The 14,343-nt window shown below is 42.7% G+C and overlaps 1 protein-coding gene across 1 annotated transcript; it reads left to right on the top strand.

Moving 5' to 3' along the window:
• Positions 1 to 8,365: 8,365 nt before the first annotated feature.
• On the top strand, positions 8,366 to 14,133 carry LOC138769639 (nicotinamide N-methyltransferase-like). Its single transcript, XM_069948237.1, has 3 exons — positions 8,366 to 8,528; positions 12,233 to 12,440; positions 13,149 to 14,133. Exons 1-3 carry the CDS (start codon positions 8,378 to 8,380, stop codon positions 13,570 to 13,572), a joined length of 783 nt encoding a protein of 260 aa, XP_069804338.1. The 5' UTR covers positions 8,366 to 8,377; the 3' UTR covers positions 13,573 to 14,133.
• Positions 14,134 to 14,343: the final 210 nt, after the last annotated feature.

The following is a 14,343-nucleotide window of genomic DNA, read 5'->3' as shown; positions in this document are numbered from 1 at the left end:
CCCCCCAAGGACCCCCCCCCCTACTAATACCCTCATTCCCCCCTTACTACCGCCCACTTATTGACCCACAGTTATGCGAGTCTCTCACTACCACTATCCAAAAACCGGCACCGGACCCACCTCCGCCACCGCATATATTCATCTCCCGGATAGAATAGACTGGAATAAAGTGAAATAAAATAAAATGAGGGGCATCACCTAAGGGTCATATCTATAGACCTTCTTTATCCAACCATTCACATGCCTATTGAGCTGTCTGGAAGAAATGGGAGACATTATTGTAATTAATACGAAGCTTAGCGGGGAACAGAAGGGAAAAGGAGATCTTCCCGGCATGCAGCCTCCTCTTTATATCCTTATACGATTCCCTTCGTTTTTGAGTTGCCCTGGAATAGTCTGGGTAAAGGGACACCTTTTCCCCATTGAACTTAATGTCTCCTTTAGTTCTTGCACTCTGCAAGATAATGTCCCGATCTCTAGAGAGCAGGACCTTGCAGAGGAAAGTTCTAGGAGGGGCTCCTGGTGCCGGTTTTCTCAGCGGAACCCTATGCGCCCTCTCAACATCAAAGTGAGAAGATAGGTTGTCTTCACCAATAATCCCCTTAATCCAGTCAACACAGAATTTTAAAGGAGAATCTCCCTCTGCCCCTTCAGGAAGCCCAACTATACGTATATTGGACCGCCGAGATCGGTCCTCCAGGTCAGTTAATTTATTTTCCAATACTTCGTAGTTTTTTGTAGTTACTGCTAACGTTTTTTGCGAAGTTTTAACTTCCAATTGTAGTTGTGGCAAAGTTCTCTCAATTTCTCCCAGTCTGCTTCGTATGTTGTTTAAATCTTCCCGTATAAATGAAACGTCTGAGGCCAGCCCCCCCATCTGCATCTTAACCTCTGACAGGCCCTGGTTACACTTTTGGACCTCTTGTAATATCTGTCCCAAAGTGTTGTCGTTTAGTTCATCCTCGTCTCCATCCTCCTCGTTTGGGTCCTGTTCTAGGCCTGTATATCGTGAGCCCTTTGCTGCGCCTTTGTTAGGGGGTTGGTTTGGGCTTCTATGTGTTCGTGTCTTTGCAGATGTTGTGGGGGATTTCAGGTATTTATCCAGTTTCGTAGTGTTCGTCAAATCAGCTGGGCCACCTGATTTTCTTGGTTGGGATTTAGGAGGCATATTGTTGTTGTTCTTAAAGGAAAGATGCCTCTTTTTTTTTTTTTTTTTTTTTTTTTTTTTTTCTCCACTAAGTGAGGATCTATTGAGGAGGGGAGGGACAGATCAGTACAGTCATAAAAACAGTATCCAAGGGAGGCTGAGGGTTCGGGAACATTCCCTACCTGCAGACTTGTTTGTGTATCGTATAGTCTGGATCCGACCCGCCAGGACCAGCAGTGCGCCCCCTGTTCGATGTGAACAGCATAGTTCATATATATTGTTTCCTTGCAGCAATAGCATATTCTTATTACTATATGCACATACCTTTCAAGACGTGTTTCAGAGGAAGATTACGTGTCCTCAAGGCAAAATTAGCACTTTTTAGTCTTAGGAGCTGTCATATAAATAATAGAACAAGGGTCATAGAAAATACAGTTACCGTGCATTAACGGATGGCTGCTGTCGACTACATACGTGTATACTATGCCGTCTATAGTGAGCATGGCGGAGAGGGATAGGACTTCAACACGCTTGTAGACTCTCGCGCTGACTTTTATCAGTCCCAAGGTCATAGCGGCAGCTTTAGATTTCCAACTCTTTATATATGAAACTTGAGCATATATTAACCATACAGTCTTGTGTTGTTACTTATCCGGTTATATTACCGGTGCGTGCTTCTGCGGCATCCTTTTTACTAATCCTAGCGAACCGGGGCTTTAAAAAGTTCCCCAGCCGCACAGAAATCATCAGTGGTATGTATCATTTTTACCTGAGGCGTCTGCTGGTTCTGTTTCGGGTGTCTGCCCGGAGGTAGCGTGTGCACCTCGGCCACGAGGTCCTCTGTGTGGCGTCTCACCGTCCACGGACACAGGGAGAGGCTGTATGGTGGAGTAGTCCCGTCTGGCGGCCGGATACCAGACCGCCGCTGTGCTGGAAAGTAGTCCCTCCACCTCCGCTCCAGCCTGCCAGCCTTCGGCCGACCCTCAATCCCGTGCTCCCTCCGCATGTCCGCATGTCTCGGCCAGTCTCCTCAGGCCAGGCAATCTCCATCCACCACGTGAGGCGGATCACAGCTCCGGTCTAACCGCCAGCGCCTGACCGCATCTCTTCAGCGCCGGCCTCCCCTCAGCCCTGCCTCCGTCCATCACCCTCGACAACCTCCAATCCGGGAGTCAGGTCAGGCTAGATCCCCATAGCGGTGGTGGGTCCGGAGCAGCTCAGGGACTAACAGCCAGCACATGCTGTCTCGTGGCTCCTCCCACTGATTTCAAGGATAAAGAAGCTTAGCCCCCTACTTATTGGTGCTGAACAGAACGGCTTTGTCTTAAACAGGTCGATATTCGCAAACTTGGACAGGGTGATGGCCAATATGCAACTGGAAACAGAGACCCCCCGCTCCATCCTCTCATTGGATGCTGTTAAGGCATTCGACAGGGTGGAGTGGGGGTATCTCTGGGAGGTTCTATACAGATTCAACTTTGGCCCAAATATGCTAAGGTGGATAAGGATGCTTTATGAGGAACCCTCGGCACGGCTATCTATTAATGGCAGCCTGACAAGGAGTTTTAATCTGTCTAGGGGAACTAGACAAGGGTGCCCCTTATCGCCTCTGTTGTTCACCTTCTATGTGGAGCCTCTGTCCTATATGATCAAGGCTAACCCTTTGATAGAGGGTTTTGGCCTTGGTGGCGTAGAGGACAAGTTAGTTATGTACGCCGATGACCTCCTCTTGTTTATACGTAACCCTGAAGGTGCCCTTCCACATGTATTAAATACGTGTGAGGAATTTGGAGCCGTTTCAGGTTTTGGGATCAATTGGTCCAAATCCCTGTTGATGGCACTTCCTGGGACAAATCAGGAACCATTGAGGAATTTTGGGCTGCAACTGGCGGACGGATCTTTGGAATATTTAGGGATTAAGATACCCACGGATATAGCCCTATTTGCCGAGTATAATTTAAAGCCCCTTCTGCATAAAATTAAGAAAAAGGTAGAGGTATGGTGCAAACTACCATTATCTATGGCGGACCGAGCCGCCTTGATTAAAATGGTGATACAGCCCCAGATTAACTATGTCCTATCGGCATCTCCGATTTGGATAACTGAAAGCTCTTTCAGGTCCATAGATAGAACACTGAATAGTTTACTATGGCGGGGGAAAAGGCCGAGGACAGGATATAACACATTTACCTCACCGAAAAACAATGGAGGAATTGCACTACCAGAGTTTAGGAATTACTTTATGGCCACTAACATCCACCAGATGGTCCGGGAAAACAGCAACTCAACAATAAGACAGTGGTTGATAACTGGTTCACCAAAAGACCTACAGTCCCCAATAGAATATTTTGAAACGAGACCTGAACATAAAATCAAACACAACACTATCACTAAGATAAAATTATGGGAAAAAATTTGGAAAACATTAAAAAAATGGGCACACATTGTAGGTAGTAATATCTTCACCCCAATATGGGATAACCCAAACTTCCCCGAATTTAACAATATAATAAATAATCACTTATGGAAGGGCCTTGGCCTTCGCAGGGTAGAACAGCTGTTCTCACAAGGAAAGCTGAGACCATTTCACGAACTTAAAAAGGAATTTTCGCTTACAGACATATATAAATATCCGTATTTACAGATTCAGCACGCAGCACATTGCACTAAGGATAAAGGGAAATTTATAATATCACACTCAGAATTATTAAATGTAATAAACACTGATAAGGCAGGGAAAAAAAAAGGGACAAGATTTATATATAATGCTATTGGGGACTGTAGACGAAGAACGGCAGGCGGGGTTAAAAAACAAAAGTGGGAACGGGATCTCGGGCCAATCTCCGAAGAGGAATGGGCCGACATCCTTAAAAGCAGCCTGAGAGCATCACTCAATAGGAATCATCATATCACCCAACTGAAAATCATAAATAGATTACACTACCCCCCCACGGTTGTTGCTAAGATGAGAAAGGGTGGGAGGGATATATGCCCTAGATGTAAAGAACATAATGCAGACTACGTACACATGTTATGGAGATGTAATAAAGTTCAGCAGTTTTGGAGAGAGGTGGTGGAATATATGGCCACTGAAAAAGGCATGACGGTCCCCTTTAATGCCTTGACTCTGATTCTAGGTTGCACACTTCAGATTAAAAACAATATAGAACTAATAGGTAGATTACTATTCATGGCCAGACTGGCGATCCTTCGTGAGTGGAAAAGTCATGATCCTCCGAGTAAACAATTTTGGTTAAACTTGGTAGAAAGAGCCTACTCATATGAGATAGTGTATTATCAGAAAGAAGCCCTTAGAACAAAGATCAAAAACAATATTTGGGCCCCATGGTTACAACACTTATAACACCTAGACCTCTCGCTCTTAACCTTGTCATTAGAATGTCTTCTCTTTTAGCATTGTACTTCGCCGAAAAGGGGGTGGGGGGGTGGGTGTGGGTTGCGGGGGGGGATTGATATGGGTGTTACATTGTTTATTGTATCTAATGTGTCAAAGTGTATTTAAAATAAAAAAAAAAAAAAAAAAAAAAAAAAAAAAAGAATGGTCCAAAGCAGAGAACACCTTTGTGTATAATACATGTTATAATGTATGAACGATGAATTGCTCAGTCTTTAGTATAGAAGGTGTTGTACATAGATATGAGCGAACCGGGTATGATATGATATGAGTGTACTTTCGGCATTTGATTAGCGGGGGCTGCAGAACTTGGATAAGGTTGTCTGGAAAACATGGATACAGCCAATGACTATATCCGAGATTCCCACATAGCCTTAGGGCTTTATCCAACTTCAGCAGCCACCGCTAATCAAATGCCGAACGTTCGGGTTCGGATCGACTCGAGCATGCTCCAGGTTCGCTCATCTCTAGTTGTACATAATAGTAAAAAAAAAAAACCTCCAGGGATCTTTTGCCATAAGAATTATAGGTTACGTAGTTACATAGTAAGGGACAATTGAGGAGGGAGGGGATGAAGAGAAGGGGCATGGATGGATGGATGGGTAACATCTATATTTCTTCATATGCATTTCATCTTCTACATTTATTGGGAATCGTACTGTTTGTTGGTCCATAACAACATTGCTTCTACATCTTCTGTGACAGTACAGGAACCTGATGATGTTTTGTGATCAGTCACTTTTGTTCTGTTCCCTGTTTGCTTTGTATAATAGTGTAATAAAGTGAAGACTATCACATTCATTCTTTTTGTCCTTTAATAAGGCGGGATCTTTCTCACTTACTTGCTCTATAGGTTTTATGAACCTTAATTAGACAATTTATCACATAGAGTGGGATGTACCATATGTCAGCAGATACATAGATGGGACAAATTAAGTCTGATTCTTTTTTTCCCCAAATCTAATCTCACTTGTTGGGAGAGTTTGAAAAAAAAAAAAATCTACAAGTCTATGTGCCAAAAAAGTTTTAAAATACCCCCTCTTCTCAGCACTTAAAGGGGTTCTCCAGTGTTAAAATAACCTGGCCACTTGCATAAAGAAGCATCATCATTCTTCTCAGTTTGGGTGCAGTTTTGCAGCTCAGTCCCATTGAAGTGAATGGAGCTGAGTTGTAATACCGCACACAAACAGGGGACTAGATAGATAGGAGATAGATAGATAGATAGATAGATAGATAGATAGATAGATAGATAGATAGATAGGAGATAGATAGATAGATAGATAGATAGATAGATAGGAGATAGATAGATAGATAGATAGATAGATAGGCGATAGATAGATAGATAGATAGATAGATAGATAGATAGATAGATAGGCGATAGATAGATAGATAGATAGGAGATATATAGAAGATAGATAGATAGATAGATAGGAGATAGATAGATAGATAGATAGATAGATAGGAGATAGATAGATGGGAGATAGATAGATAGATAGATAGATAGATAGATAGGAGATAGATAGATAGATAGATAGATAGGAGATAGATAGATAGATAGATAGATAGATAGATAGATAGATAGATAGATAGGAGATAGATAGATAGATAGATAGATAGATAGATAGATAGATAGGAGATAGATAGATAGATAGGAGATAGATAGATAGATAGATAGATAGATAGATAGATAGATAGGAGATAGATAGATAGATAGATAGATAGGAGATAGATAGATAGATAGATAGGAGATAGATAGATAGATAGATAGATAGATAGATAGATAGATAGATAGATAGATAGATAGGAGATAGATAGATAGATAGATAGGAGATAGATAGATAGGAGATAGATAGATAGATAGATAGATAGATAGATAGAAGATAGATAGATAGATAGATAGATAGATAGATAGGAGATAGATAGATAGATAGATAGATAATAGATAGATAATAGATAGATAGATAGATAGATAGATAGATAGATAGATAGGAGATAGATAGATAGATAGATAGATAGATAGATAGATAGGAGATAGATAGATAGATAGATAGATAGGAGATAGATAGATAGATAGATAGGAGATAGATAGATAGATAGATAGATAGATAGATAGATAGATAGATAGGAGATAGATAGATAGGAGATAGATAGATAGATAGATAGATAGATAGATAGATAGGAGATAGATAGATAGATAGATAGATAGATAGATAGGAGATAGATAGATAGGAGATAGATAGATAGATAGATAGATAGATAGATAGATAGATAGGAGATAGATAGATAGATAGATAGATAGATAGATAGATAGATAGATAGATAGAGTCTATTCTATTGACACCTATACTGTATATTGATGCTTGCTGGACAGTGTCAATGAGGCGTTCTTTTGACACTGCTGGTGTCTGCCTTGCTCTCTAAAATGGCTCATCTCAAAGGAACGGCTCATTTTGAAGGAACGGCTCATCTTCGACTACATTAAGTCCCAGGCAGACAAAGATGAGCCAGCTGTCAATCATTCAGTGACGAGGTGGGGGGAGGGGCTGGTGACAGAGTGGTAGCCAGAGAACTGGGCAGGCGCCACCAACATCACAGAAACTCCTCTGTAGTCCTAAAGGCCATGGTGTGAAAATATTATTTCGTCAAATTGGTAAAACTGGTGGTGTTTGTATAGTGCATTTTATTCTGTATGTAGGTCATTAGAGATGAGTGAACCTAAAGTAACTTGCTGTGGTTGATTTTGTCTCCATAACTTTTGGAGGCGCTGCTGGTATCCTGAAGGGTGGAGGTCTGAATGTGGAAAAATAGTAACAGTAAGTTTGTAAATATGACTGACTACCCATGCTACGACTGAGATCTTTTGTGATCATCAGCTTTTAGAATTTACAGTTTTTATGTGGAACTCCAATAAAACTAGCTTCTCAATCTATTTTAATGTGCCGGATTATCCCGTATATCTTCGTGTCCATCACCCAACGTCCACCCACCCCACCTCAATCTACTATAGAATGGGGATCTTACATGACTTACATAATCTTACATGACTCATTCACTTACTGGGTCCACTCGGCAGCAGGAGAGAGTATGAGGGGAGGGGAGAGCTGCCTATGTGCCGGGAGTCTGTCACAAGGGAAGATAAGCAAGTGACACGACTCAGATGGCTTGCAGTTGCTCAGCCAATGGAAGCTGAGCAAGCTGAGTAACCTGACAAGGCAGGGGAGAGGGAGGCTGGTGTAACAGGAGCTAGAGCAGCCCTTCTGCTGATGACTCATCGTCACAAGAAGGAGCTGAGAGAAGAAACTGGGGACAACAGTAATTAGGTATGTGTGAGTTTCCTACACTTCCTGGTGCGGGGTGGAGGGGGAAAAAGATAGGGAAGGGGGGCAGATAGGTGATTGAAGCACATTACAGAGTTATATAACTTTATAATGTGCTTCAATTACTGGGAAAAAGTTTTTTATGAGAGTTGTCTTTTAATTCTTTATCACACAGTCCCATGACTGGCATATGAGGATAATAACTCATGATGTATTACTTAATATTTACAGTTACTTTGTAAATTGATTCTTAGTCATTATATAAACACCATGGGGGAGATTTATCAAACATGGTGCAAAGTGGAACTGGCTCAGTTGCCCCTAGCAACCAATCAGATTCCACTTTTCATTCTTCACAGACTCTGGAAAATGAAAGGTGGAATCTGATTGGTTGCTAGGGGCAACTGAGCCAGTTTCACTGTACATAATGTTTGATAAGTCTCCCCCATGAGCCGCAGTGTAGAGGTAGCTGCACTGTCTGTGATACAGGATTACACAATGGCTTCCAGCACCTATAAGCGCTATCATGTACACGGCTATGATCCCAGACAACATCTGGAGCATTACGCGTCAGATAAACCTGATATGGCCTTTGAAGAGGATGTCTTGAAGTTTCCCATGGAAAATCTTGCAAAAACATTCTCGTTGGGTATGTTTCTTAATATTTCTGTTTATTTGGTTTTATACTTTTTCATACTTTTATTATAGAACAATTTTTTATGTATAGTGTGTTGTCTTTATAGAGGTTCATCACTCAATATGTAAGAATGATTACACTATAGTAGGCTATGTTCACACGTGGTAAGTCAACGGCCGTGTTAGAGAAGATCATCCTGGCCGGTACTGCAGTGGATGTTCTTCACTGCAGTTGAATTCGGATGTGGGCGCATCCGTGCGCGCCCTCATCTGAATTCGCCGCTGCACTCAGTGGAGCGTTTGGCCAGAGCCGCACGCTCCATTGTGTGTACTGACAGGTTTTCTGTGGCAGCTTTTCATTGAATAGTTGAGAGTATACTATATGGGACATTTACGAAACATCCGCCCAAGGTGTACGCCAGGGAGAGGGTGCATATTCGCCCCTTCTACCTGGCGTATGCCCCGCTCGCCCAATGGGCGGGCCGGGGGAGCTTGGGTGAGGCGTGTGCCTTACGGGCCCTAATATAATATTAGGGGCGGGCCCTAATATAAGACCGGCATACTTGTACGCCGGTCTTCGTAAATCCCCCCCCCCCCTATATGTGTACACTCCATCCAGGATTCCCTTGGCCTGCAGCACAATGAGGGTAAAGGATTAATCATGGCTGTGTTGCAAAATCGGCAACAACGGCCATGATTAATAATTTACTTATGTTGTGTGAACATAGCCGTACTCTGTGAATAGCTTATTCTCAAGGGTCTATTAACAAGCATTCATAAATGCCTCTGGAGGAACCCAGATTGGCAAAGAAGATCATCTGTTTCAGTACGGTGGTTCTGGTCTCCATATGAAGAGGACTTTGCAACAATACTTAAAGTAAAAAAAAAAACTGCCACTTAAATCCAATTAAGAACCGTATCTTTATTCAACAGGAATCCATCAGATTTAAAAAAAAAAACAAAAAAAAAACATTGTACGTTCTTGCTTGTTTTCTAATCGTGTTTTGGTCACTGTGTAGCCTTCATCAGCTGTGATCAAAGCTACATAGTGGCAGAAACATATCTAGAAAAAGAGTGAGGAGTTGGGGTAAAAGGGCCTCCCGGTGAGGAGCAGTAAGAGTTAATGACCAGGTGGTTTTTAGGGTCATTATTAGGCTAGGAAATGGTGTCCAGCATTGTAATATGGAGAGATAGTGAAGTACTGTATAGGTAAAATGGCCACTGGAGGACAGACAGGGGAGCGAATGTAGTTGGGGCCCCCACGGGCATGGCAGTTTACCCAATCTCAGGTATTCCAGTCAACCTCTTATCTGCCACACAACCTTACCCTAGCTTTTTGGGTCACCAACCAACAGGGCTATGGGGGGGAGGCATATAACCCGCAGGGCAATGGGGGGGGGACCAGCTACTGCTATATTAATAGGCTAGGACACTGTGGGAAGACTGGTTTCCTATATAGGGCAGCAGGAAAGTACAGGCAACAGAGCAGATTCCAGGGCCTAGGGTTGCTAAGTGGTAGCAGCAGTGGGCTGGTTGGTGTTTACCTTGAGCACTTGTCACTTTGGCCAGGAGTGGCGATACCAACCCCCGGGCACACTGGCATTGGGCTTTGTAAGGGTAGAACAATGTGTGGGTGTAGGTACAATGGAGATTTATGAGCTCAGAGTCCAGCACTTCACTAGAATAGCATTTACTTCCGATCTTCAGTGCAATACAAACAGGTGAAATGAGCGCAAAAAATAAACACAGAGGATGGAACATAACAATGTTCTTTATCTTGACGGACAAAACTGAATGTTTAGCTTGGGTGCTTGAGGTGTAGATAGTAAGCTGAGAAAAATAGGTAAGTTGAGTAGGTTAGGAAAGTGTAGCTTAGTTGAGCAGGTTAGGGGGCTGTCTTGCTTAAGTAGTACAGTGTAGAAGAAGACTCAAGAATAGGTTGTGAAGAAGAAGAAGACCGCGTTTTGCCAAACAAGTCCAGCAAGTGTCAGGTTTAGTAGTAAAAGTCCCAGGCTTGAACAACGGGCAAAGACTACCTCTCAAGATTATCCGAGTAGGCTGAGCAAGATCCAGTGGAGGACTTCAGCTTTGCCGGCTTTGCTCCACTGCAGACTAATCCTAGCTTTGGATAGTCTTGACTAGTTCCTTATCACTGGCGTAGGCAAGGTTGAACCCAGGTAACAGTTTCCTCTTCTTTGGGTTTAGCACTGCATAGTAGTTTTTCCAGTGCTACAAAAACATGGCCACTTTCTTCCAGAGACAGCCCCACTCTTGTCTCCAACTTGGGCGGGGTTTTGCTGCTCAGTTCCATTGAAGTGAATGGAGCTTAATTACAAGGCGGACCTGAACTGGAGACAAGAGTGGTGCTGTCTCTGCAAGAAAGTGGCCATGTTTTTGTAGCACTGTAGCATTGTTTGGTCTATGGGGCTGTGAGGTGTCATTTTTTTGCGCCATGATCTTTTCTTTCTTTTAGTAACTTTATGTATACTGTATGTATATGCAACTTTTTGATCACTTTTATTACATTTTTTTCTGGATTTGATGTAATAAAAAAAAAAGCGCAATTTTGCACTTTGGCAGGTTTTTGCGCTTACGCCGTTTACCGTGCAAGATCAGGAATCTGATAATTTAATAGTTTGGGCGATGACCCAGGATATGTTAATTTATAAATTATTCATTTTTATTTATAAAATGGGAAAAGGGGGGTAATTTTAACTTTTATTAGGGGAGGGGGTTTAATAAAAACACTTTATTTTTTTACACATATTGGGGGAGATTTATCAAAAGGTGTAAAATTTAGACTGGTGCAAACTACCCACAGCAACCAATCACAGCTCAGCTTTAGGCAGTGCTGAAAGGAAAGCTGAGCTGTGATTGGTTGCTGTGGGCAGCTTGCACCAGTCTAAATTTTACACCCTTTGATAAATCTCCCCCATTGAGATCAATGCTGTGTATATAATAGAGCACTGATCCATCAGATCAGTGCTCTATTATTTTGGTCTGCAGCAGACCTGATACACTGACTGCCGAGCCGGCATCAGCATCATTCAGACGCTGAGCCCCAGCCGGCTCAGTAGAAGGGATCTCCCCTGTGCGATTGCATCGCGTGGAGGGAGATCCCCCCCCCACAAGACACCAGGGAGAGGGGGCCAAGCACTATTTAAATGCAGCTGTCAGCTTTGACAGCTGCATTTAAATAGTTTATTAGCCGGTAGTGGCAATCAGCCGTGCCGGCTAATATTCGCGGTCCCCGACTGCACATAGCAACCTGGGACCGCGGGCTGCAGAAAGGGCTTACACTGGAAGCCCTCTCTGTTTACCCTTAACAGCGCATGACGAGTATACGCGGCATGCGTTGTTAAGAGGTTAAATGCATTTACTATGGAAGTTTTAAATTTTAATAAATCAGTCACAAAATATTGGAACAAAATGTTCATAAATCCTCATTAGAAGAGTCACATAAATTATACTACTTAGTAAATATCCCCCTATCTTTGTCTTTTTTTATCTAATGGATTCCCATTAAATACAGATATGGTTCTTAATTGGAAGTGCTGAGTATTTTTTTTTTTTTTGATGTTCACTTTCCTGGTTTGTTCCTGGGATTGTCCAAAGAGAAGAACCATAGGATTACACCTTATACTAGAGGTGATACAAGCATTACATATCTATAATGGTTTAATTAGAAGATTTAATATTTGAAAACTGTTTCTGCAGGTCACATCAGAGGAGACGTCCTGATCGACTTCAGTGCTAGTTGCATGATCCATCATCTCTATGCAGCCTGTGAGTTTTTTAATCACATCATAGTGCTGAAGGTCAGTGAGAGATGCATCATGGAGCTGAAGAAGTGGCTTGACATGCGGACAGGAGCGTTTAATTGGGGTCACACCTTAAAACTTCATAGAGAGATACAAGGAATTGGGTAAGGCATTTCTCATTATCTTAAAGGGGTACTCCAGCGGGGGGGCACTTTTGTGCTGGGACCTGGGAGGAGGTGGCCGAGGGAAAAGACGTCCACTCACCTCCCCGGTTCCAGCGGCAGGTTCTGCATCACGGCGCTCCGGTGCCCGGTTCCTGGCTGCTTTTGGGTGTCTGACGCGAGCCTGAGACGTCTCAGGTCCGCTCAGCCACTCAGTGAAGGAGGCGGAATCCATTTCAAGTCCGCTCAGATCCCGCCTCCTTCACTGAGTGAAGGGCCCGCGTTAGACACCCGGGCCCACGTCAGACACCCAGAAGCGGCCGGGAATTGGGCACCGGAGCGCCGCGATGAGGGACCCGCCGCTGGAACCGGGGAGGTGAGTGGATGTCTTTTCCCTTGGCCACCTCCCAGCACAAAAGTGCCCCCCTGCTGGAGTACCCCTTTAAGGGACACCCACCGTCATGGTTGCTGATGTACCTTAGATATGAAGCAGTTCTACAGTATATTCAGGTTCTTGTCTTCAGCCGTCCTTGCAATGCTAGTCTATTCTAGAAAATGTTTAGAAAAGTCTATATCTCTCTTGAGGTCAATTTTCTCATTCATAAGGTCCTTAATTATATTAAGCACTATAAGAAAAACAAAGTAATGATTCTTAGCACTTCATGCTGGTTGTAGGACAATCACATTCTTATTTTTTTCTATTTCTTTTAGTGATGAGTTACCAGATAAAGAGGAGAAAATGAGATCAGCAATTCCGCATGTAATGATATGTGACCTAGAGAAGGAGAATATGACGGATCCGATAGTCTTACCACCAGCCGATTGTATCATCAGTGTTTGGCTCCTAGATAATGTCTGCAAAGATCAAGATGATTACATCAGATATCTGAGGAAGTGCTCAAGGTTGCTGAAACCTGGAGGACACCTCATATTATTGGGGGGTCTAGGTATGACATATTACACAGTAGGGAAAGACAGGTTTCATGTTTTCACATATGATGAGGCTTTTGCCAGGAAAGCTTTGGCTGGAGAAGGCTTTGTTATTGATGACTGTAAGGTTAAGAAGAGAACAGCTATGTGTGACCTTGTTGACTATAAAGCCAGTATATTCATTGTAGCTCACAAGGAGAAGTAGGTCTGACTGATCATTTACCCTCAATTTACTGTTAACATGTCTTGAGGGGTAATAGTTATATCTATAGTGATATATCAAGATGATAAGAGACGGAATTCACAGCTTATACTGCTTACAACTGCTCCAAACTGTCCTCTATGCTGATGTTTCTGGGTGGGTGTCCTCTGTGGGTGTGTGCAGTGCAATGGGAGACTTTTTAGCAGCTACTCACCACCCTCTATGGAGCTAACAAGGAAAAAAAATCTTAAATACAACCTGCAGAAATATAACATTGTCAGAAATTATAGATGCGTATGACTAGAAATAGCACCACTCTGGATGATTCCGTCTAAATACACTATGTGATCAGCTATACGTTAAGCAGCCATTTTGTTAAGTAGAAATGATTCAAATCAGAAAACCAGTTTTTTGTTATTCAATCTTTAATATAAATGTTATGTATCATGTAGTCCAGGGGATAGTTTATCTTTTTATAAATACCTCCATTGATTCTTATGGCAAATCTATCACCCCCTAACTCCATATGTAATTTACTGCACTGCAGAATACCTAATAATAAAAGCATCCCAGACTTACCATTATAATGTGCGTCTGTGTCTTTTTCCTGCAAAAATATATCCAGAATATTGTGCCAGAGGCATGGCCGAGGGTAACCCTGTACTTCAGACGAGCATTGCCATTTCATTGCTGATGCCCATCTATGTCCCCCCATACCGAGTTACACCTCTGCATAATGGCTTCATCTATATACTATTTAGTAGCCGTGCAGAT

Source organism: Dendropsophus ebraccatus, chromosome 12, assembly GCF_027789765.1.
Source record: "Dendropsophus ebraccatus isolate aDenEbr1 chromosome 12, aDenEbr1.pat, whole genome shotgun sequence".
Lineage (NCBI taxonomy): Eukaryota > Metazoa > Chordata > Amphibia > Anura > Hylidae > Dendropsophus > Dendropsophus ebraccatus.
The sequence above is the reverse complement of the archived record's forward strand: the minus strand, read 5'-3'. Positions and strand labels throughout refer to the sequence as shown.

Coding starts and splice junctions, on each gene's coding strand:
- LOC138769639 (XM_069948237.1), top strand. CDS start 8,378: ATGGCTTCCAGCACCTATAAGCGCTATCATGTACACGGCTATGATCCC. Junction 8,529..12,232: donor TGCAAAAACATTCTCGTTGG/GTATGTTTCTTA, acceptor CTGTTTCTGCAG/GTCACATCAGAGGAGACGTC. Junction 12,441..13,148: donor AGAGAGATACAAGGAATTGG/GTAAGGCATTTC, acceptor TATTTCTTTTAG/TGATGAGTTACCAGATAAAG.